The 26141-nt window shown below is 41.4% G+C and overlaps 1 protein-coding gene across 1 annotated transcript in view; it reads left to right on the top strand.

The window, feature by feature from the left end:
• Positions 1-26141, top strand: part of LOC124794937 (L-asparaginase-like) — a 328563-nt gene that overhangs the window by 70068 nt on the left and 232354 nt on the right. The window contains exon 2 of the mRNA XM_047258651.1: positions 25217-25357. Within this exon, the coding sequence (XP_047114607.1) occupies positions 25217-25357 (141 nt within the window). The remainder of the gene's footprint in view (positions 1-25216; positions 25358-26141) is intronic.

The following is a 26141-nucleotide window of genomic DNA, read 5'->3' as shown; positions in this document are numbered from 1 at the left end:
CGTGAAGGCTGTTTTTATCACTTTCTCTAAGGGAAGGCGCCTCATGTTTGCAGCCAATTCAGGCCTCGGCAGGTCATCCTATCGCCTCCTCTGTCCCAGCCAGGCAATGGCAGTTTGGGCTTGGTGGTCCGCCCCAGCCCTCCCCCTGCCCAGTCTGTTGCTCTTCTTCCCCTTCTCTCGCCACATCCATGGCGCTAATCTTTAGTGTGTATTACTGGTTCTTTCTTCTCTCTTGTTCCTTTCTCTAAGCTTCGTTGACCTCTAAGCTTCGTTTTATTTCGTTGGGGGGCGCATTAGGTCCTTCTTCGGTGTGCAGTTCTGTCGCTTCGCCCATTCCAGGTAGGAGGGACTGATGACCTCAAAGTTTGGTCCCTTTAATCCTTAAACCAAGCAACCTACCTTTTGCAAAGTCCATCATATTTCGTATACGACTCGACATCAAAGTGACTTTTTGGCAAATTTAGCATAGAAACAAAAAGCCTTTTTGCCATTTAATATGCAAACCTGCTGTACACATAGATAAATATAACCACAGATTTTTCAGTTGAATAATGTAATTACTTTAAGTGCCATTCAAACTCTGATGAAAGAAGAATTGGTGTGGGCTTGCAATAACATAAATGAAGCAATTTCATTTTTTTATGTGCCAATGGGCTTATTAGAAGGTATTGTCCTCTCTTGTGGTCTTTTATGTTTTTAATTATTAAGACTCCGTTGCAGTTGCAACTGCATTAGCATGCTAGTAGAGTTAAATTTTGCGAACTCTGCTACATTTTGATAAAATTAGCCGAATTTTACATGGCAACAAACAACAGACATATTATAAGCAAATGAAACTATGTGGTTCCAGAGACCTTTTCAAGTTTCAAATGTCTATGATGTATATATGCAGAATGAAGTGACAAATGGAAATTTGTGCCCAGGCTGGGACCCGAACTTGGTTTCCTGATCGCTAGGCAGGAGGCCTTGGTACAAATTTTCATTTGTCGCTTCAGTCTGCGTATATATCTCATAGATATTTAATATTTGATAAGGTCTCTGGAACTATATAGTTTCATCTGATTAAAGTACTTACGCGTGGGCAGGATCCCCCGTTTTGTTCAATCCTGACGTGCTATTCTAATACACTTGAAGACCCTCTGCAATGGTGTTCGAGTTTAGGGGAATACCAAGTGGTCTGAGGCGTGAATGGGAATTTTCTTTGCTGGGATATTCTGCGCAGTGGTGCAAAGCAACTGTGCCAGGGTGGCTTTGTGGTTAGCGCTTCTGCCTAATGAGCAGGAGACATAGGTTTGGATCCACCTTGGTACAAATTTTCATTCATCACTTAAGTCTGCATATATACCATCACAAATGCTTGAGAGTTGAAAATCTGTGAAACTACATAGTTTCATTTGCTTATAAAATTCCCTTGCTGCCATGTAAAATTTGGCTTATTTTATCAAAACTTAGCAGAGTTTGCACAATTTAACTTTACTAACAAGCTACTGCAGCTGCAACTGTAAGATATATATATATATATATATATATATATTCTTGAGTCGAGTAGTCACAAGGAGATGAAAAATAAGCACGATTTTCTCAAAATCTTATCCACAGATATGGATATCATATTTATTTTTCAAACAGAACTATGCTGCTTTTTACTTTCAGAATAGGAATTCTCATGCAGTCACAGTACAACTGTTTCGTAGATTTAAAGGTATGAACACCAGGGCTTTCAAAACCCATCTGACTACCTGTCCAGATGAAAATAGATTTCAATACGTTTGACGAACTACAGATATTTGAGGTGAAGTAGTTCAGTCCTTTACTCTGTACGGGTATATGAACAAAATTTTTGTACACTATTTACTGTGACTTTTTTCACATTTCATAGATCGTTGAAGTGTAGCAAAAACTCTTTTGTAAGTTTCAGTTCCAATTGTTCCAGGAAAATACACTGGGTTACAGCGGTCCCCTACAGTTGCAACAGAGGAGACGAGCTATTCCGGGTGGAATTATTAACCTGTTTCTTCTTTCAGAAAGGTGTAATCTGAGGCGAGTTCTGAGTAACACGTCTCTTGTTACCATGATAAATTTTGTTTCTTCTGCCAAAACATAGCAGAGTTTACACAACTCCACTTCATTAACATGCTAACGCAGCTGTAACTGCAATAAAATCCTGTATGATTAACTACTATTAAACAAGCAACTGCAAATGAAGCAGGTCAATAGCTTGTGAAATAGTTCATTGTCGGTATAAAACTAAATGTGTAATCTCTTCACTTATGTTGTTACACTCCTACACTAGTTCTCCTTTCGCTAGCTACCGATAGTCCTGGAAAAATCATGCCATTGAAAAGTTTGTAGTTATAGCTATTGTAGTATATAAGAAAGTTTCACATATTAATTACATACAAAATAACTCTTCTGTCATTTCCCAAAAACTCTTTTAGGTATCTTGAACCATTTACGAAGTATGATGGATGTTATGAATAATTCACTATACCCGTATCGTTGCGCACACAGGCGAGTGTGTGTGTGATGTATAAAATCCATTTTTAAAAATGAACAGTCGAGACCGCAATAATATTTCTGTATTAACCGGTTTTGGCTCATCTACAAGTCATCTTCAGAATTTTTATGGTTGGTACTGGCGGCTCCTCGGATTTTTCGTGATGCCACGGTCGTGATATCACGAAAAATCCAAGGAGCCTCCAGCATCAGCCATAGAGGGCCAAAAAAGTCCTGAAGATGGCTTGTAGATAAGCCGAAACCGGTTAATACAGAAATGTTATTGAGATCTCGACTATTCATTTTTAAATATGGAATAGGATCGCTGCTCTCCGTGGACTATGTTGTCAAAATTTATAAAATCTATTTTCTCGAACTTGGAGAAAGTTGTAGACCCCCTCCCCAAGTCTGAAGAAAAATTGTTTGTTATCTACATTTGAAACGGAGCCGTGTATGACCAAAGATGCACCAATTACAGACTCATAGCGACCACTATTTTTCATTCCAAACTGTTCGAATTTCATGTTGTGAGGTATGTAATGCTTATATATCCCTGTAACAGTGACCCCTAATGAAAATATAGGCAGTTCATCATGAAGCAGGTATACGGGGGTATAAGTAATAAAAGAATAAATTTTTCATCGACTAGTCTTTGTACTATCGTTTGAGAAAGATTGTAAGTAGCCAATGTAGCACATCGTCAATCTGCCGCCCCGACGCAGGAAAAGAATGTTCCCCTCATTCCAGCTATCCGGCAGGTGATATCCTCTGCCGTGGACGTTGTCACTGTGTGCTGCCCCATTAGATGACACGGACATAGTCTTGGTGCTGGTTCAAGCCACCTCTTGCCGAGCTCCAATTAAACTGGTAACCTGCTTTCTTTATGTATGAACTGAAAGGAAGTAACTAGCTCCAGCGTTTTTAAACTTGCTGTTTCGTTGGCTGCTGTGCAGGTGACGACGGCTTTGATAAAACGTAGCGAAGTCAGTAGGGTACGACCTCACCTGCTAGAGTGGGCGAACTTGGTCGTGATATCTTAAGTGCCAATGTACACGTTCAAACGGAGGAAGTTGCTGGTGGTGTGACAGCAGAAAGTGCATGTCAGTAGACCCTGTATCATCCAAAGAAAACAAGCTGTCATGGCGTCGAAACCTAAGGGAGAATGGGCAATTATTGCTTTTTCTGTGGCCGGAAACATCGCCCCTCCCCTCCCCCCCCCCCCCCCATAGAACAAAACCGTCATTATGGATGAAGGGATGAATGAGCAGACTGGAGGAGAGATGAAGCGCGACATTTCTTCGAACACAACGGCTTTTACTGGACGAAGACTCGTACCGAAGTTTAGCTAGGATAATTTTAGATTGCTTTTGGATTTTGTGCAACACTCCTAATGGAGGAGGTCACAATGCTGAGAAAGGGATTACTTTCTCCGAAAAGTTATCGGGTGTTCTCGTTTAGTGCCACCGATGAATCACAGTTTTTCTGAGAGATTATGCCTTTGGTACATAAACGTCCTCGCTGTCGGCGGTACTTCTGTTCGAGGTCTTAGTGACATACTTTTTTGTAGGCGGTACTGCGAACGCAGAGATTTTCTTTTTAATTTCCTCTTCTGTTGTTATCTGCACCCTACACTCTCTTAACATCCAGTATATTTCATTTAATGGTGCATCACGTTTGTTCCTGTTGTGGTAATCTTCGCTTCTTATGTCAAAAAGAAACGGCTTCAGTTTATGTTTTTCAGTTAAACCTCTGGCGTTCTTTGCACAAAGATGTCATATTCCACCTTCTTTCGCTGGTAAATTACTTTGTCAACGTGGCTGCAGATGTCTTCCACGCTTGAAAGCAGACCTATGAGTGAATGTCTCAACGTCTGTTGACAACCTTCCTGTAACATTGGCTGCACTTCCACACACGGTTAGAGGACTTCCCTTCAGTAGAGCAACAGACAGCAACAGGGGATAAGGGGGGTAATCTACTTTAGGCAGTGTGCACAACTCCGTAGAGTCTTTGTTATGCGCTAAAAGAGGCACGTAAATGGACACCAACAAAAAACTAGCGTCAGCATTGTTTGCTACACCAGGTTGCACACCTACAGATATCTACGGATAAACTCCAGCTGCAAATAGACACTGAGGCAGACTTGACAGTGAAAAATGCCATACCGTATTCCCGTCGGCAAAACATTGCTCGTCCACCCATCCGACGGTGCTGAATCTTGTATAAAACATTCACTCCTTCTCTACAGCCTCGTTGGTGGATGATAACAGTCCGCTCGACCAAGTTGACAGTCTGTGTACTCCCACTATCGTAGACTCATCGTGGTGATCGAAAATTAAAGTGCAGTTGGTGCTGGTATTTGACTTCAGGTAATTACTACTATTGTGGAACCTACACCAGTCTGCTCCACATCCTAGACAACAAATGAATAATGTAGATTTGCTTTCCTCAACACCCTAAAGGCCATGTTCCTTTTCCGTCTCACCCTCACCCTCTCCACTGATTTACTACTGCATTTCTAATGGACTCCACCGAACTGGGTGGTGCAGTGATATTATTGTTTAATTTCTTTTGTGATGTCTGTTATAACCTGATTGCACACCTACACGCAATTTTTTTCGCGGTGCACAGTGCATAATGTTACATAACGTAAATAAGAATGCTTAAAATAAAGCGTTAGACAAAGAAGGGAATGAAGGTCAATTTGGTTTAGACATATTGTTCTATTTATGTGTAAAATGTCTGCAAAAATGAATCAGCAATACAAAAAAGCGCAATGTTTGCATCAAGTATTTCAATGTTATTTTGCTCATCCACATTCATTCTCAAATTAGTGCCTAAAACATGATTATCAACTCTAATGTGAGCACTCCAACGCTATTTGCATACTAATAAGTTACAAATAACAACTGACAGTCAAAGTTAGGCCTAAGGGATAAATGTTGCAAAACTAAACTGAAAACACTTACAACTCCAGAAAATGCATACAAGCTATAATACTACGCTAAGGAGACAGTCTGGTTTAAGGAAGAATGTAATTAATTACGTCTTCTCGTGATCTACGTCGCAGTTCACCTTCAGATGAAATATTTCCACATCTAAATTGTTCTTGAGCACTTTTTTTGGAGGTACAAAGATATTCATCCTTTATATACTGTAGTGTTTCATGGTGAATTTCTAAGTCCATGTATTCGCCTGGCGTTCTCGAAGTTAATTACTTTTGTGGTTCTGCTGTGTAGTGCCACAGTTCCGTGTCAATGGACTACTTCACCTTGTTGCGATGTGGAGGCGATGGAAGAGAACTTCAGTCTGTCCAAAATACTAAATAACGCAAACAGTTTTGTGTCACCTCCTCTGTGTTATACACGCAATATTTTTCTTGTCCAACCTGAGTTAGAATAATGGGTGAACAGATCTATCTAAGTTTGTAGCTCATGACATATTACTACATACAGGGTGAAGCGAAATTCACACACTCGGGCTTCGCAGCGCGACTCCTCACATGCCAGGGATAAAAAATCTCTCACAAAATTTCGTCCAACGAGTACATCCGGAAGAAAAAGGACGTTAAAGAGTGGCAATCTTACAACACAGTGATCACATGTACGGTAGCTACCTCTGTCAGCGAAAGTTTGTTGTGCTGTACAGTTGGTGCAGTAGATAGAGTTTTGGGTTAGCACGCAGGAGGTCCATGGTTCGACCCTGGCTTGAGGCACATGTTTTTGATTTGGTAAATGTAGTCCAGGTGGTACGGTATCTGGTATCTTAATCGTAAACAGCGATTACAACGGGTCCCCTAGAAAACATTTGCGCTTACATACTACAATAATAGAAATGGAAGATTGGCCAATTTTGAAAGAAGCCTTTTCCACATCGTGAGCGTGAATTTATTCGCACTACTTCGTCTACTAGATGCGAAAACTGTTTTCTTTGTACCCTCCTCCAATGGTCCCAAAGATTAGTACCAACTATTATTTTTGCCTCGTTCAGCTCCATTACATTTCGTTAGGGCCTTACATTACCAGTAAGAGTAGCAATGTGCTTTGCAAATAATGTCCAAAGCCAGTTACTATTTGTATGTGTTATCACCATGGTCCCACTAATTATGCCTTTCAACACTAAGGTATCCGCATACTGTTTAATATGTATCTCAATGCATTATTATTATTATCACCATCATCATTATCATCTCCATCACCATCATTCTATCAATGGGACTGTGGAAACATCACGTCTAATACCGTTAGGGAAAATGTGTGATTCGAAACCGAACATTTCCCAATTAGCGGTGTCAGAAGTGTAATGCACATTAGGTGGAACAGCGCGCAGGAATGACGGTGTGTTTATACTGTATGTGCTATCCTCCAGAAAGGACCAGTTGCGAGCAGAGAAACGTGCAAGTGACACACTCCAATGTACATGCCTACACGTATCGAATTTTCTCGTTGTAAACCTCTAAACCAGAGTGGCAGACCTATAGCATACACAAACAATAAATATGTGGATATGCTTCTGGTCCTTGGTGCATCTGATAACCACGCTGGTGTTGTCGCTCATGAATATGCTGCTAGATATCCTCGTCGACGCCATCCAGGTAAAAATGTGTTACATCGTCTGGAGCTGCAGCTTCGGAGACAGGTTTTCTGCTTCCATCATCGCATGACAGAGGTCGTCCATGGACTCGCCGTACTGCTGCTGGTGAGGAAGCTATTCTGGAGGCCATACACCAAGAACCTCAGTGAAGTACACGTAGCGTAGCAAGGCAGCTGCGTGTCTCGCAACTCACGGTCGTTGACATGGTGCACGAGCAAGGACTGCACTCCTATCATTATGCTTTCACTCAACACCTGCATCCTGCAGATCGCAATGAGCGGATATATTTCTGTGAATGATTCCAACAACAGTAAGGCAACGATGACTTTGTGAACACAGTAATATGGTCCGATGAAGCAGCATTCATTTGTGAGGGTGTCTTCAATATGCACAATGTCCACCATTGGTGTGAGGTTAACCTGCACGTAACCCGCAACCATGGATATCTAGTTTGCTTTGGTATTAATATATGGGCCGGAATATTGGGCGACAGTGTTTGGGCCCCCACATGTTGCCTGACTGGTTGCATGCACGAAGGCATCATGCATTCCTCTCAAACTATCTGCCTGATTCGCTGAAAGATGTTCCACTACACGTTCGGCAGAGGATATGGTTCAAACATGACAGTGCACCTCCACACTCTGTAATTAATGTGTGACAGTATTTGGACGGAACATTTCCAGGGAAATGGCTCGGATGTGGAAATCAAATTCTATGGCCACTGCATTCACGTGACCTAAATCCCCTTGATTTCTTCCTGTGGGGACACCTGAAGGAGCACGTGTACTCTAATCCACTGATGAATGTGGAAGAATTGGTAGCGTGTTATCATGCTCCTGATGTTACTGTGGATGCAGCTTTGCTGTGAAGGGTGCAGAGCTGTATGATCCTGCAGGTTGCGCAATGTTTGGACGTGCAGGGAGGTCGCTTTGAGCAACTGTTGTTCTGAGGACAATGTATTCCGTTGTGAAGGTCATGCACTCATTAATATGGACATTATTATTGTCACTTGTCGCTAATGTGCGACATCGGAGTGCTCCTATTACATGTAGTATAAATGGCAAGTAGATGTTCTGTTGTTGTACTCTGCTGTCATCTTTAGCACCTTGAAATTGATATTGTTTTTGCAGTTATTCTGTCCTATGACAGATTTGTTTCAACTGTCTATTATTTGTCTAACCACATATTTGTTATGTTCAACATCACAAAATGTTCTAAATTTAGGATGCATGTGACCTAAGAAACAGTGTATATTACAGTATGAAATGTCAGAATGAAATTAGCAAGTAAAAGAAAATGTGCTCCAATCCAGGATCGAACCCTCGACCTCCCGCAAGCTAACGCAAACTCTATCTATTGCACCAACTGTACAGCATGACTGTGTGCTGACATAGGTAGTTATCATACATGTGGTTACAGTGTTGCCAGATTGCCATTCTTTAACGTTCTTTTTCTGCCAGATGTACTCACTGGACTAAATTTTGTGAGAGACTTCTTTTTATTGCTGGCATGTGAGGAGTCACACTTCGAAGAGCGAGTGCGTGAATTTCGCTTCATCCTGTATATGTATGCTACTTTGACATTAGCAATTGAGACTACAGTTCTTATAACGATTCTTCACTTTTTTTTTACATTTTTGTGCATGTATTTTTGCTCCTTGGCCTCCGTCCAAGCTGCGACTTCCAAACAACAAGCACACCGCCACAGCGGTTATGGAGCTTTATATGGAATAGCGCCACAACACTAGAGAAGCATAATCAATGATATTGACTGACAGTTATTGCCTTTATTACAAATGACCCAGGCCTGCTAGAGGTTGTGTGTAGTCACAATTTTCGACGAAAGTTGCAATATTTACCAATTGGAACCATGGTGCCAAGGATCTCTAAACGTTTTTTGACTGCATGCCTACAATCAGCTATTAAATAACACCAACATCTAATAAAAATACACGATTTGGAAACACACACACACACACACACACACACACACACACACAAACCTTACATGCATATCATAACATGCAATATGATTACAGACCTTCAGAAAAATTTGAGCAAAATAAAACTGTATTTCTCAAAATATGTAAGATTTCACACTTTGCAAGCACACTGAAGATAAAAATTAAATACTTCCACATCTAAATTGCCTGCATTACTTACTGAAATCCACACAGCTTGCATAATATGCAAATGTATCTACAGACCTGAACAAAAATTCAAGAAAATAAAATTACAAAACTGCTCGAATTATGTAAGATTTTGTACACTTTGCTAACTCCATTGTTCCTTCAATTCAATATTTCTGCATCTAAATTGTGTAGGTTACGAAAATACACACAGTTCACTTACTGACAACATTAAACTCAATTACAGCAATACTACTACAAATTTAACTTACAGCCTAAAGCAAACCAAGAATTAACAAAGAAAACAATAACACCAAAAACCAGTTCACCACGCATCTTGGTATGCATTAAACATTGCAATATAATCAGAGTGGCTACCATTAGCACATTATTAGGCATTGTAATCTTTTGCTATTACGCAATGGAAAACTGTATTCACTGTGTAATATATACCATAATGCCTCATTAAAGTAAGCATCGCAGAGAGAGGAAATACTGTATAATTGATTTAAAATCGGTGTGCATCTGGAGTGGGTCATTGATACTATGAGTGTTACCAAGTGGGGAGGGCGTTAGATACTGTAGGTGCTTGCTAGTGGTGGCGGGAGGGGGGGGGGGTCCAGATACTGCGATTGTTAGCTTATGGTTCATACTTGTAAGTTATAACCCATAATATGTTGCAGTTTATGTGGTTATCAGAAGAAACGGGCCTGCCCAGTAACTAACATCTCCCCCAGTAGCTGACACACCTAGTAGCCATCAAAAATGGTGCAAATGGCTCTGAGTACTATGGGACTCAACTGCTGAGGTCATTAGTCCCCTAGAACTTAGAACTAGTTAAACCTAACTAACCTAAGGACATCACAAACATCCATGCCCGAGGCAGGATTCGAACCTGCGACCGTAGCGGTCTTACAGTTCCAGACTGCAGCGCCTTTAACCGCACGGCCACTTCGGCCGGCAGTAGCCATCAACCATTGCAGATACACATATTTTAATAAGTTATGCAGTATTTACTTTCTTGGTGATATAATGCTTACTTTATGAGCCAAGAATATTAGAATATAAATTAAAGAGGGAATACAGTTTATCAGTGTATAGCTGTGGGGGATGACAACGATTTGTACTGTCCTAGTGGTAGATAGTCTGATCATATTGCTATGTTAAATGCAATTCGAGACGTATGGTGAATTGCTTTTTGTGATGTCGTCGTTATTCATTTTGCTAATTGTTGCTGTGCAGTCAGATTTGCAATGACACTCTGATGTAATTTACTGTTATGAGTGAGCCATGTGCATTTTAATATATTTATCAATTTAGGTTCATAAATATTTCATTTGTTGAGTGTGATAAGAATATCGAACTCCAGGTCATAATATGGATAAGCGCTCTCTCTCTCTCTCTCTCTCTCTCTCTCTCTCTCTCTCTCTCTCTCTCTCTCTCTCTGTGTGTGTGTGTGTGTGTGTGTGTGTGTGTGTGTGTGTGTGTGTGTGTGTGTGTGTGTGTGTGTGTGTGTGTGTGTGTGTTGGGGGGGGGGGGGGGGGGAGGGAAATAATATTGCGATATTTGGTGTAAGCACTGCACTTTTTTGTATTGCTGACGCATTTTTGCAGAGGTTTTAGACTTGGAAAAAACACTGTGACACTTGATAAGCAAAAATAGATGTGGGAAATAGTTTGAGGGTTTCTTGTGTCGTAAACAAAGCCCGGTACTCACATCGATTTATGAATATTGTCACATATGATGACATGTTGACAGTAGTTGATTATGTTTGGCGTTTTTGATGTTTTCCAGGATGGTATTTCAAGTAAAACTCATCCTTGACAACTACATATGACTATTTCGTTGCCGGCCGGGGTGGCCGAGCGGTTCTAGGCGCTACAGCCTGGAATCGCGCGGCCGCTACGCTCGCAGGTTCGAATCCTGCCTCGGGCATGGATGTGTGTGATGTCCTTAGGTTGGTTAGCTTTAAGTAATTCTAAGTTCTAGGGGACTGATGACCTTAGAAGTTAAGTCCCATAGTGCTCAGAGGCTTTGAACCATTTACTATTTCGTTAAAGCTCGCGTCACATAAGACGGCGCTTCCGCGTATAGGGGCGGAGCAGCGAAGGGAAGAGAACTGCGCATGAGCGGCAGCAAAGCGGCCAAACAAAATCCACGCTGCCGAAGTGCATTGCTGCCAACAGTGAGGCTCATTTTCCTACGCTGCATCATACACATAAAAAAAAAAAGTTTTGCATCACCCCAGTTCCAGAACTCCCGAAGACAGACGTTGACTGTGGATATTGTATCACAGACACAGTCCCTTTGACTGTTCAGAGATGTCACTATACCTGACCAAAGATGTAAACAACCATGCATGAGCAGCTCCTATTAGACAGAGGGGTCCCACAGCCGATCAGTTCCAGTCATTCCATCAGGAAGGAGGTACATAGCTCATGTTGTCTGTTGTTCAACCATGCCTAGACGGTCAATACCGTGGTTCGATTGCGTCCACATTGTTACTTTGTGCGAGGAAGGGCTCCCAACAAGGGAAGTGTCCAGGTGTGTTAGAGTGAACCAAAGCGATGTTGTTCGGTCATGGAGGAGATACAGAGAGATAGAAACTGTTGATGACATGCTTCGCTCAGGCCGCCCGAGGGCTACTACAATAGTGGATGACCGCTACCTACGGATTATGGCTCGGAGTAACCCTGTCAGCAACGCCACCATGTTGAATAACGCTTTTTGCGCAGCCACAGGACGTCGTGCTAAGACTCAAACTGTGCACAATAGGTTCCAAGATGCGTAACTTCATTCCCAACGTCCTTGATGATGTCCATCTTTGCAACCAAGACACAATGCAGTACAGTGCAGATGGGCCCAACAATATGCCAAATGGACTGCTCAGGACTGGCACCACGTTCTCTTCACCGATGAGTGTCACATATACCTTCAACCAGATAATCATCAGAGACGTGTTTGGAGGCAACCTAGTCAGGCTGAGCGCCTTAGACACACTGTCCAGCGAGTGCAGCAAGGTGGAGGTTCCCTGCTGTTTTGGGACTGCTTTATGTGGGGCCAAGGTATGCCGTTAGTGGTCATGGAAGGCGCCGTAACGGCTGTACGATACGTGAATGCCATCCTCCGACCGATAGTGCAGCCATATTGGCGGAATATTGGCGAGGCATTCGTCTTCATGGACGACTATTCGCGCCCCCCCTCGTGCTCATTTTGTGAATGACTTCGATCAGGATAACGACATCGCTCGACTAGACTGGCCAGCATGTTCTCCAGACATGAACCCTATCAAACATCCCTGGGATAGATTGAAGCCGGCCGAAGTGGCCGTGCGGTTAAAGGTGCTGCAGTCTGGAACCGCAAGACCGCTACGGTCGCAGGTTCGAATCCTGCCTCGGGCATGGATGTTTGTGATGTCCTTAGGTTAGTTAGGTTTAACTAGTTCTAAGTTATAGGGGACTAATGACCTCAGCAGTTGAGTCCCATAGTGCTCAGAGCCATTTTGATAGATTGAAAAGGGCTATTTATGGACGACGTGACCCACCAGCCATTCTAGAGGGATCTACGCTGAATCACCGTTGAGCGGTGGGAGAATTTGGACGAACAGTGCCTTGGTGAACTTGTGGATAGTATGCCACGACGAATACAGGCATGCATCAGTACAAGAGGACGCGCTACTGGGTATTAGAGGTACTGTTGTGTACAGCAATCTGGACCACCACCGCTGAAGGTCTCCGCTGTATGGTGGTACAACATGTAATGTGTGGTTTTCATGAGCAATAAAAAGGGCGGAAATGATGTTTATGTTGATCTCTCTTCCAATTTTCTGTACAGATTCCGGAACTCTTGGAACGAGGTGATGCAAAACTTTTTCTGATGAGTGTAGTATACGGTCTAATCTATGAGGGTAATAGTAAATATCAAAACCAATTTCAGTCAGTCGTCACGAGAGAAATATTAATTCATGTCTTGACGACGTTGTGTCCACTGCTCCACAGATTTACTCTGCGTGACAACGGGAGGCGAGAATAGCTGACACAGATTTGTGAAGAAGTAAAATTTTTATCAAAATGACACTTGCCTAACGACAAGATCATTGAAACAGCTTGCAATGATTATCATTTATTGCAATTTGAACTGTATTGTAGGTAAAAATTTAATACACAACAAAATTAGCATCAAACACAAACCTAAATAATTATATTTCCTTCACAATTCATGTCTTGACGACGTTGCGTCCACTGCTCCACAGATTTACTCTGCGTGACAACGGGAGGCGAGAATAGCTGACACAGATTTGTGAAGAAGTAAAATTTTTATCAAAATGACACTTGCCTAACGACAAGATCATTGAAACAGCTTGCAATGATTATCATTTATTGCAATTTGAACTGTATTGTAGGTAAAAATTTAATACAAAACAAAATTAGCATCAAACACAAACCTAAATAATTATATTTCCTTCACAACTGCTTCTACTCAATAGAATTTTTAAAAATTTGTGTAAGGTGTGTGTGTTGATGTGTTTGTTTATAGTTAAGCGTAATCACTGCGCATAAAAAGAATTAGTGGTAGAAAAGACTATCGTAAAAATGGTCAGTAAGTTGTCATATTTTTCGCAGTTAACGGGAATTTTGAGTGTAAACTAACTCGTTCGACGTTACAGTGAGAAAGCACATATATAATCCATTGAACAAGCCAACAATTAAACATAATCTGCGAATAACTCCAGGGAATGATGACCGATAACATCCAAAACCACCGGCATCTGACAAGTGTTACTGTTATGTTAGAGCCTTATCCAGTTAATGCCTTGAAAATGACGTGGGGAAATATCAGACTTTTGACGAATTTATCCAGCAGCATTCTCGCGTGTTCTTAGAGCAAGCAACACGGTGGGAGAAGCTTAACTTCTCCTTGGGAAATATATTGAATATTATAGTCTGCATAATTCACGGGGTAAAAGTCATAATCAAAAAGGCTAGGAAGTTCTCATTATTATGTGTGCAACCGATATGTTGACAAACACATTCTTTAAACCACGAGTCTTTAAAGCTAAGAAGTATTATTACTTTGTTTCAAAGTCTACATCATCACCGTCACTTCTATTTGAATCTGTTTCCGAACAATCTGATTGTAAATTAACGATGATAGGTTCAAGGTTTATATCCATCATCACTTCCCTGTCAAGTTATTCTTTCTGAAGCTTTTCAGCATGTCGCACAGACTGTGCCCACGCTACAGGTTGGGTGTTGTCTATTGCCTCGTGCACAAGCGATTCAGTGAATGTTATCTTGAATGTTTTTTTCTTTTTTCTCCTACATAGTCTTATCATTTGGCCAAATTCATTCCATAGGGCTACACTGACAGTGACACATGGGTAAATGGGAAACTGTGTGACCCCATTAACGTTCAAGGAAGTCGAGTTTGTACGTTCTGTCACGTGACTTGTATAAATTAACGAGCTGCAGGAGGTCGGTAAGAGTCTGGTTTATACGGTGCTTAATATTTTTATTTTAAGCCGCGGAAAAATATTTGCTTTTCTGATGTTTGTACTTGATGTTTTCTCTGTGACAGTTGAATTATAATTGGCAATGAGCGACTTCCAAGCAAGCTATGACAAGAATTGTAAATCACGTCACTAAAATGGTGGGGTTCAATTTCGAATGGTAATCACTGCTGTTTTTCTTACACGTAAATACATGTTTACTCTCAGAAATAAAACAAGAAGAGGAGTCAGCATGCAGAATAATTATCCGAGAACCTGTTCCTATGAAAACTTAACCGCCACTACCATCACTCATTTTCCAGCAGATCTTCCTGGAATGATTCTAATTGACCCATGTTTCATACACTGTTGGCATAACTCCTTCGCTTGTATCGTGAATCTTTATATGAGAAGTAGTTCGTGCTACACCTATGTAACTTCTTTGAACTAAAAACTCTTGTTAACATATTTGGAACCAACGTCTGCTAAAATTCTTTACATTGACGAAGGGCTTACTATTGAAGCTAATTTTCTCCTGCATAACTGTAACACGTTTGTGGTGTCGGGCATTCATCATCCTCATGGAGCACTTAAAAACATCGTTGTTAAAACCATCCATTTGTGTTACGGGTTTATTGTGATTTCGGTGCTTCCCAGGCGACACGAAACCAACTTTTTCTACAGCTCTGACACTTCCGTTTACAATTCTCTTTACAGTTCTCTTGCCGACACCACATGATTCTGGAGTCGGTTTTGTGTCTTCAGATGTCAACAGTAGGAGACCAGCTTTCAAATTCACGTTTGAAAACGTTATAAATGCGGTAAATAATCCCCCTCGATACTTGTGAAGCACTGATTTCACGTTTATTGCCGTCACCAGGCTTATTTATTTTTATTTTTTTAATCGCACTTACACATTTACAGATACACACTCATACCTATACTGCTACAAGAAAAAAAGAATACCAAAAAAACTGACAGTTGAATGAATGGCTCAAATGGCTCTGAGCACTATGGGACTTAACATCTACGGTCATCAGTCCCCTAGAACTTAGAACTACTTAAACCTAACTAATCTAAGGACATCACACAACACCCAGTAATCACGAGGCAGAGAACATCCCTGACCCCGCCGGGAATCGAACCCGGGAACCCGGGCGCGGGAAGCGAGAACGCTACCGCGCGACCACGAGCTGCGGACGGTTGAATGAATAATTTGGCTATCGCGAAGTACAGCAACAGTGCAGCATGTAGGGGCGAGGTTCTCACTATCTAGCTGTAGCTCGCTGCTAGCCACTCGGAAAGAGAATGAATATTATTGGCTGCCAGTGGCTAGTGGAGGGAGATGCGCAGAATGGCTGTTAATTGGGTCGCCTTCCAACATGTCGCAGACAGTAGTTATACAGTCAAGCTAACATTGGTCATTAACTGTTTATGGGTCGCATGTTTCACCCTCGTTCCCATGCTCTATAGCAAATCATGCATGGCTTCCAATGAGACTTACCGATGCGACCGCTGAGCCAGCCCCTGAGAAAATTTTTGAAGTCACTAATGAGAACATATTTGATATTTTCTTTATTTTATTCTATGTAGATGCTACAAGTATGTGACGTATTTTTTGATCAATGAATCAGGTCATTCAGTTGCTTTTGAATGCAGTCCAGATGGGCTACATTGATTTGTGTGTGTGTGTGTGTGTGTGTGTGTGTGTGTGTGTGAGTGCTTTCTCTCTTCTGAAACCTAGGATGCAGTTCTTATTAATTTCAGAATTCTCATGAATTTTCAGCAGTGATTATCTGTGACTCCACTTAATTGCAGATTTAACATCACCGAGCACAACAGAGAATGCTATGGTTTTAGCAATACTACGTGTCTGGGATTTATTTGGTTTTCACACCGATGATTAGAAATTATGCTGATTTAGTTTTCTTTGCGTGTGGTGGCAACCTCTCCACTATCCTACAGTCAAGATGAATCTAAACCATTACAGAACAGTAGTGAAATAGTATCACCGCTGTTGCATATGATTTTGTCCATACAGCCCTTTTCGATCTGCAGAAAGGGGACGGTCTAACACCTTGAAGTGCGGATTCCAGTACAACGTAAGCATACCGGGAGTCTACGTCTCTCTCATCCGTCCCCAACTTCCTTATTTTTTAATTTAGTCGTATGGCTAGGGCCCCCCGTCGGCAGACCGTTCGCCGGGTGCTGGTCTTTCAATTTGACGCCATTTTGGCGACCTGCAGTCGATGCGGATGATGACAGCACAACACCCAGTTCCTGGGCGGAGAAAGTTCCCGGAATCGAACCCGAGCCCAGAGGATTGACAATCCGTCACGCTGACCATTCAGCTACCAAGCGCGGACTTGCTCAAGAACGCCCAGTCTCATTATTGCGCAACGGAATCGCAATAGCAGTTTACCATTTGTCTGTGGATAAAGAAAACGCGTGATGGCTTGCAAAATTTACACTGTAGAGCTATTGCAGTTGTGAAAAACGCAGCCGTCTGTACTTAATCTACGAGTCCAAGTGCATCAACGAAAACAGAAAATCCCATTTTGAGCGCTAGGAGAGAGGGGAAAAGCGTGAAATTTCAAGCTTCAAATTAATTTGCAACCTTTCTATCTCGTATATAGTGTTCCGCAGCGCCACATGCAGTCCTAAAGCTACGTATGCAGCAGTCCAGTTGGTCTGGCAACACAATAATGTGACAGACTGAAGGCACAAGGACTGACTAGGTTCAATTCTTTGGTGTAAAAAGTCGATTCTTCTGGCCAATACGAGAATAGTTTTGCAAGAATCCTCACGTTCATCTAGTCTGTTGTAGGTCCTAGGCTACAATTTACGTAACCAATTCAAAAATGTAGTTTTCATAACACATTTCGTTCATACTTGCTTTATAAATAAAACTGCCTTTTCCTGCTGCTACTTAATTTATTCACCCCAAACGCGTTTCGCCTTATCTTGTTCTATAGTATCATCACTGGGATCTATAAGGATACAGTTTTGTTAGTTTTATATTATGAAACAGTTCACGTCGATCTGCGTTTCCTCACATCTGGACTGGAGGTCGCACTACTACCTTTATTACTTCCATATAAGCACGACTTTGCGTTCTGACCTTCTTCACACTGTTTACCATGTTTCTAAATCTTTCCTGTGGTGTGCTATGTTCTTTTGTCACTCGAGTATAACTATTTCGCCGGACACTGCTTTTTACAAGACCTTCTGTTCTAAGACTAAGAGAAAATGACCACAAACCAACCACTAGAGAAGATCACATGAAAATAATTAGCAGCAACAATAAAAAAACACCTCCTAACCCTGTAAGAAAATTACCACATACAGAAAACCAAAGCAGAAAGAAAAACCTTGTTGAGTGACCAAGTACACGTGCCAAGCAATTCATTATTTACACTAATAGATAAAATAATAGAATAACGCTCCCAAAGAGGTTTAACATAATAATATTGTCCAATGTAATAATATGTAATAATAATACCACCCAACATTTTACACTTATCCAGAAACCCCTCCACAGAATATTGAAACGGAAAGTCAAATCAGCTGTCACCAAAGTTTTCGAGCACTCGCTTACAGCTAGTACAACATACAATTCAAACCACCAACCTAAAAAGAAGACAAAAAAGCACTCTTCGTCTCTCTCTCTCTCTCTCTCTCTCTCTCTCACACACACACACACACACACACACACACAGTATAAACGTTATGAATAAAAGTTAGTCTTGAACTTATACTTCGAACTTTTTTAGGTTGGCAACAATTAGGTAAACATGCCAAAGAGGAGGAAGCACGTAATTGAGTCACAATATTTACGTTGTGAAAAGCAGTTATATTCGAGTGGCAAAAGAACATAGTACTCCACAGGAAAGAATGAGAAACATGGCGAACACTATGAAGGAGGTCAGAACGCAAAGTTGTGCTTATAAGGCAGTAATAAAAGTGGTAGTGCGACCTCCAGACCAGATGTGAGGAAACGCAGATCATCAAATTGTAAGTAATTACTTTTTACAACAAAAAAAATCGCGCCTTGACCTGTTTCATAATCTAAAACTAACAAAAATGTATCCTTATACATCCCACTGATGACACCATACAACAAGATAAGGCCAAACGCATATGGGATAAATAAATTAAGTAGCAGCAGGAAATGGCAGTTTTATATAAAAAACAAGTATCTATATGCTTGCTGCGGGGGATGGCCACGCAAACAATCTTGACATTTCGCTCAGTTTGTTTTGGCAGTCAACATAAAAAAGTAGAAAGCATGGACGTGATGAAAAAAATTCATTAACGTAATGAGATGTGTTTTGTATGCAAAGGAAGCGTTGTAGACAACATGGAATCTTATAAGAATTTTTTCAAAATTTACAGCCTGTTATTCCACTTCGAGGAATATTAATGTTGGTTTTTTTCTTTTGCAGTATTTCCTCAGTCTTTCTGTTTTTCCTGTTCGTTTTTTAATTTTCATTTCATACCACATTTTGGGGTGTAAATAATTTTTGTTCATAATTTCTATACTTATTTCATTACTCCAACACAAATGTACTCTGCATGTAGGGTTGAATATACTTATCGTTTGGACATAAAATTAATCTCCCTTAAAAGTACTAATAAGATAACTATGTCGCATGGGGTACAATGAGTTTCGTGTACTTCTTGTCAAATTTATTCTTGGGGCAGGACATGTTTTCAAACCTCCTCGAAACAGTTATATAAAAAATGGCAAATTCAGAATTTTGACCTCTCTTCGAATAATTTCTGCGGGCGCCCATGACTGCACTCCATTACCACGTTTTCCTTTTTCGACGTTCATTTTTTAACCTCCTTTGAACACACTATCCATTCCATTCAAGCGACCTTCCAATTTTTGTTTCGTCTCTGGCAGAATTACGGTGTCGTTGGTAAAGTTTATTTCTTCAACCTGTACATTAATTCTGTTCCAAATTTCTCCATGGTTCCTAACTGCCTACTCAATATACTAACGGAATAACATTGGGCGGAAACTACTCCATTCTCAACTTTTCAACTTCTGCTTCCTTATCCTTAGACTCTTAATACAGCAGTCTGGCGTCTGTGCAAGCTGTAGACCACCTTATGCTCTCTGCATTTTATCCCTCCTACATTCAGAAATACGAGGACTACACCCCAGACAAAACTGTGAAAAACTTTAACTACAGAAATGATTTAAATGTAGTCTGTCTCTCACGGAAATTTTTTATCACTGGCGTGTATTTAATGGATGCGAGGTAAGCAGTTCTTACCCAGCATAGACTGAAAACAATGGCAAAATTGATGGAACATTGGAGTTTAAAATCATTCCTCACATGGGTCGACAAACGCAACACAATACGGTATTTTTGGATCAAGCTGTCGATTATTCTTGATTCTCAGCATAATTTGTAATCGTATTGAGTGTGAGTTACGATTCAGTTAAGGACTGACCTCTGGACGAAATGTAGTATTGGCCGCCGGAGCTACTTACTACCCCCAGCCACTAGGTCCTGCAGTGAATGGCTGTGGGCCTTGATGTGAGGTTATAACAACTCCAAACTGTAATTTATTTTATGATGCTATGAAAAATGTACTCGTGGTTAAGCAAATTACTAGTTAGATATGTGGTATACAGTTTCATTTTATTTCAGCACCATAGATAGCCTTCAAAGTTTATTATAAACATCGCATAGATATGTTGCTGTTGGCAAGATGGTAAGAACCGAGCCCGCTGCGTATCGCATAGCTGAGCGGTGAAATATAGAAATCCAAGCGAGGCTGCGCCAGAGTGAATGAGGGGCTCTGCTGCACAACTTCAGCACATTCGGGTTTCAAGAGGAGAGACACATTGTACAACTGGATAGACCTACAAATTCGTGATACATCATAACTAGAAATCTTCAATATTCAACAGCAGTGTGTGGCTGTTAGGATGCCCTAACATGCAAAATCTGAATAAATGCAATTACACTGATCTCGTACTTTTCTCCGTGAATGACAAAAGCTAAACCATCATTTAGTGAATTATTCTATGTTTACAGGAGTGTCAAATCTAATATAGTGTGACTTCCTCTGTCTGAAACACTCATGAATAAAATAAGATGAAAAAAAAGATTCGAATTTCGTCTCTGTTGTTCTGAATAAAGCAACTTGTGTATGCAATTTCTCACCGGTCTCTTTAGTGCTCTGCTATGTTGCAGCTGTTGGTCATGACAAGGAAAAGATTCTAATAATCTGAACATGTTCAGAGTTTAGATGGAGTTGTTGGTCGTTTGAATGGACTATCGTTTCGCTCAAAGACTGAATTCAGTGCTGTCGCAAGCCGTGTCAAAGACCAAAGAATGTTGATTTTTTTTCCTCACTTCGGTCTACTTTTTTCCAAATCAACAAAAAGAACTGAGCTCTAGCTGCGGGAATAAAGAAATGTCCCCTGAGCAATGGAATTCTGCACCTCGTTTTGTAAATCCTTCCACTGCAGTGAACTGGCTTCACTTTTCAAGGAGATAATAGCTCCAGATAAGTGAGACGGAAATGCCTGTACTGCTAAATTAATTCTACATACTTCGGTAGATGTTTTTCTCTTACATTTACGCCTTATTTGATACACTGGAAAGAGAGATTACGACATTGGCTAATATGTAACAAGAATTAATGAATTCGAAGAAGTGTTGGAAACCAACTGTGACGTCTTTCAAATAATGTGTGTGTGCCATTCATAATCAGCATGTAGATGAACCAGAAACATTCTAGAAACATTTGACAAGCTTTTGAATGATGCTCGATCTTGTACAGCAAATGAGGTGCCGATTGAGAATTCAGAATTCAGTGTTTAACTTAGAATCTCAGAATTTTGAAGAGTACTAAAGGATATTTGTATAGAAGATTACACATTCGTAGACTATACAGTCTGCTGTTGAGTGGGCTTGTATTTCTATTTTCTATTCCTGAAGATGCAAGAAACTTCCAACAATTTTTCAGTCTCAAATTCTTTGTAATAAAGAATCCTTCAAATATCAGCAAAGAGAATACTGCGAATTCTACTGAGTGCTCTTTTTATGTCGCGAACTTATGAAATTTTCAGTCGCTATTCTTCTTTGTTGCTGATTTTGCAGATGCGTTTCAATCACGTTTTTGTTTCAATGTTCGCGCCGAAATTTCCAATTTGTGCATATTGTTCACATTAGTCAATGCTGGTGTGTGGCTGTGACATATTTCTTTGATCTGTAGCAGCAGATATGAAAAGCAACAATTTTAGAGCGTGAACAATTTTTCACTAGAGAACCGTACAAAAACTAGAAAAAGGGATGCAAGTGGTAAAAGTGGTAGTAAATGTCTTCCCCTTGCTAATGACAAAATTGTTCTTGTTCACTAATGTTTGCCCATAGAAAAAGGTTAATCTAAAAAATAGAATAAAATTGGAACCGTCGATCAGATATCAATTGGAATCGGTTCTGAATTTCACTTAGTGGTCTCCTTACGTCATTAACTTATGAGCGGGTAAGCTGTAACAGTTAATAATTTGCATAGGAATAGTAACTTCATCGGTATAACATTTAACTGCTTAACTTCAGATAACAGTATCTGAGGTCGTAAATGTTTAACGCTTAACTTCACGTAGTAATAGTACCTCAAAGCCACGCAACACGAGACAAATATCCTTTAGTACTCCTTAAGATTCTGAGTTAAATATTAAACTTCAAATCCTTAATGGCACCTAATGTACTCTTCATGATATCGAGCATCATTCATAGGCGCGTTAAATGTTTCTCCAATGTATTTTGTTCCTTACTGTTAGACGAATCACTTCACAAAACATTTGACCGTTTTTTCTGTTTCAGAAAAACAAATTTCATTGTTCACATTGCATCTAATGCAAAGACTACCTGATTTAGGTTTCAGCGGCACACGAAAAAATGAATTCAGACCCATTTTGACAGCCACTTCTGCTCGATACCACGCCATTTACTGGAGAATATTTTGGATTCATTGAGAGCCACCTGTTTGTAGACAGAGATAGGCGGTAATGCCTGGCGAACAAATTGATCGCATATTGAGTTGGCAACGTCTCGGGTGACGAGACGATGAACCCATTACCGTCCGCTGCTTACGGAGCGTCTCGACTACAGTCTGAACAGTATTAAAACTCTCTCTGCGACGACGCTATAGTTACTTTTTTGTAATTTTTCTTTTTTTAAGCCTCATCATATGTTAAGCATACAATTTGCAGTATGCAATCGAACGTTTCGTGATACATTTCCTCGGTTCTTATTTTATAGCTGGCTCTGAGCACTATGCGACTTAACATCTGAGGCCATCAGTCCTCTAGACTTAGAACTACTTAAACCAACTAACCTAAGGATATCACAATCATCGCCGGCTGGCATGGCCGAGCGGTTCTAGGTGCTACAGTCTGGAACCGCGCGACCCCTACGGTCGCAGGTTCGAATTCTGCCTTGGGCTTGGATGTGTGTGATGTCCTTAGCTTAGTTAGGTTTAAGTAGTTCTAAGTTCCAGGGGACTGATGACCTTAGAAGTTAAGTTCCATAGTGCTCAGAGCCATTTGGACCATTTGAACATCACACACATCCATGCCCGAGGCAGGGTTTGAACCTGCGACCGTAGCAGCAGCGCGGTTCCGGACTGAAGCGCCTAAAACCGCTCGGTCACAACGGCCGGCTCTTATTTTATGATACTCTTATTCAACAAAGGAGTAATAATCGTGTAGCGGTTCCGCATTATACAAGGCAATGCGTGTCCTTTAATCTATGTCTTCGTATTGTTTATAGTGCGGGGATATCGGAGCTTCTTGGCATGAGAAGTTCCTTCGCGCCGATGAACGAGTAATTTGAATGTGTTGGATCTGTAGTTGCTACCTTGCGATGCAGGTATGCGGATACGAGGGCTGTTCAAAAAGTATTCGACCATATTTTGTTGATGAAACCAACAATGATATCGGGGCGCGGGCTTTCTCTCTGTTTTTGTCGGCATACTTAATGCATATGACATAGCCGCTGACAAGTGAACACGTCTGAGTGATAGTTGTCGAACTTCGTGTTGTGGGCAAAATGACAGAATAAGTGGAACAGCGTTACTGCATCATTATGTTTTAAACTTGGCAATTCTCAAGTTGAAACAATACGCCTGATTAGACAATTATTTGGAGACGAGGAAATGGGTACCACACAGATGGAGTAGTACAAGAGCTTCAAAGATGGCGGCTCATGAGTAAGGAGTGAAAAAGCACGTTCAGATAGGCGCTCAACATCCGCAAAGGAGGTTGTTATTGATCACGTAACGACCCCGGTGATGCAGAATAAACGAATCACCATCAGAGAATTACAGACGAGGTTGAAATTAATATTCGACCCATTGGTTCCATTTTAATGAACATTTGGACCTCAGGAGGATCTCAGCAAAATTTGTGCCCAAGTTGCTAACAACTTAGCAGAAGAAACTTCATTCGGAGATCAAAGAGGGCTTAGTGGATACTGTGGACAGTAATCACAACTTTCTTAATACAGTGATCATTGGCGATGAGTCTTGGGTTTATGAATTCCACCCAGAAACAAAGTTCAAATGGTCACAATGGAAGCATCCATCATCACTGGGACCCAAAAATGCGAGGAAGGTCGCAAGCAATGTGAAAATAATGCTCATCTTCTTTTTTTATTCGAGTGACGTGGGCCATCATGAGTATCCCCAAAAAAGGTACCAAAGTCAGTAAGGACTACTGCTAAGACGTTTTGTGTCGCTTTTGTGAAGCGGAGAGACACAAACTGCCGGACTTGTGGACAGTGGACATTTGGTACCTTCAGCACGATAACGGAAGTGCTCATCAGTTAATTTAGAGGTTTTTGGCTAAACACGACAGCCTCCCTATTCCCCGGAGCTAGCACAGAATGCCTTATGGCTTTTCCCTAAACCGAGAAATATTCTGGAAGGTATCAGATTTCAGAACAGGGAAGACATAATGCAGAATTTGACGGAGCAGCTGTGCCTCATACCGGAAGAGGCTTTCCGCGGTATTTCCAGCAGTGGCAGCAGCGTCGGGAGAGATGTGTGGAAGCTGAAGGGGACTGTTTTGAAGGTGATTAGTATAAAACAATTGTATCTGAATAAAGACTGACTATATAAATAAAAGTCGGATGAATTGGTATTGTGGCGGCGTTTGCGAACGAGGTTACACAATAGCCCACAAATCTCACATGATGTGTGACAATTTCTGATCGTCAGTGAGTGTAATTCCGTCACTATTGTTGTAACAGAACGATTTTGTGGTCGACCGACTGAAGAAACGTTGGTGCGCATGTAGGCTTGATTGTATATCTGCTAAGTGTGAGTGAGTATGTGTATGTGTATGTGTGTGTGTGTGAGAGAGAGAGAGAGAGAGAGAGAGAGAGAGAGAGAGAGAGAGAGAGAGTCGTGAGTAAGAAAAGAGAGAGCAACTGACAGGGTGGCGCAGCCAGGGTAGACGCTGACACGTGTGCGTGTGTTCACAGCGCCAGCCCCAGCTCGCAGGTGCTGGTGCCCATCCCGAACGAGTTTGGGCGCATGCTGCTGAGGAACCCGGTGCTCCACGACGCCAGCTACTGCCAGCAGCGCTTCGGCGCCTCGCCGCCGCCCGACACCTTCGTCCTGCCGTAAGTAGCCACACAGCATCTGCTGACACGTGTAACACCGCTTGCTGGTGTTTAAGTACGCGGCATAATGAAGCCATTCGGTCCCAGCCTTAACGACGCCTACTGTTCCTTTCCTCTCGTCATTGTCCTTCGTAGAAAGGAAAAACTCCAGCGATGTGCAACGAGTCAAGAACTTCGTCGACACATTTTAAGAGGTCGTTCAGGGACACCTTAAAAGCACGCCTGTTTCGGTATAATGGATCCACGATCTCCGGTGGCTCGTTGCGGAGTAATAAACTAATTACGATTTATTCGGTTTGTTACCCTAATAACCTTTGCTTCTGTGGAAGAACCTTCGCAGCATGAAAAAGCCTGTATTATGCGATATACACTACTGGCCATTAAAATTGCTACACCACGAAGATGACGTGCTACAGACGCGTAATTTAACCGACAGGAAGAAGATGCTGTGATATGCAAATGATTAGCTTTTCAGAGCATTCACACAAGGTTGACGCCGGTCGCGACACCTACAACGTGCTGACATGAGGAAAGTTTCCAACCGATTTCTCATACACAAACAGCAGTTGACCGGCGCTGCCTGGTGAAACGTTGTTGTGATGCCTTGTGTAAGGAGGAGAAATGCGTACCATCATGTTTCCGACTTTGATAAAGGTCGGATTGTAGCCTACCGCGATTGCGGTTTATCGTATCGCCACATTGCTGCTCGCGTTGGTCGAGATCCAATGACTGTTAGCAGAATATGGAATCGGTGGGTTTAGGAGGGTAATACGGAACGCCGTGC

This window comes from Schistocerca piceifrons, chromosome 4, assembly GCF_021461385.2.
Source record: "Schistocerca piceifrons isolate TAMUIC-IGC-003096 chromosome 4, iqSchPice1.1, whole genome shotgun sequence".
In the NCBI taxonomy this organism is placed as follows: Eukaryota; Metazoa; Arthropoda; class Insecta; order Orthoptera; family Acrididae; genus Schistocerca; species Schistocerca piceifrons.
Note: the sequence above shows the minus strand (reverse complement) of the source record. Positions and strands in the feature narration are given on the sequence as shown.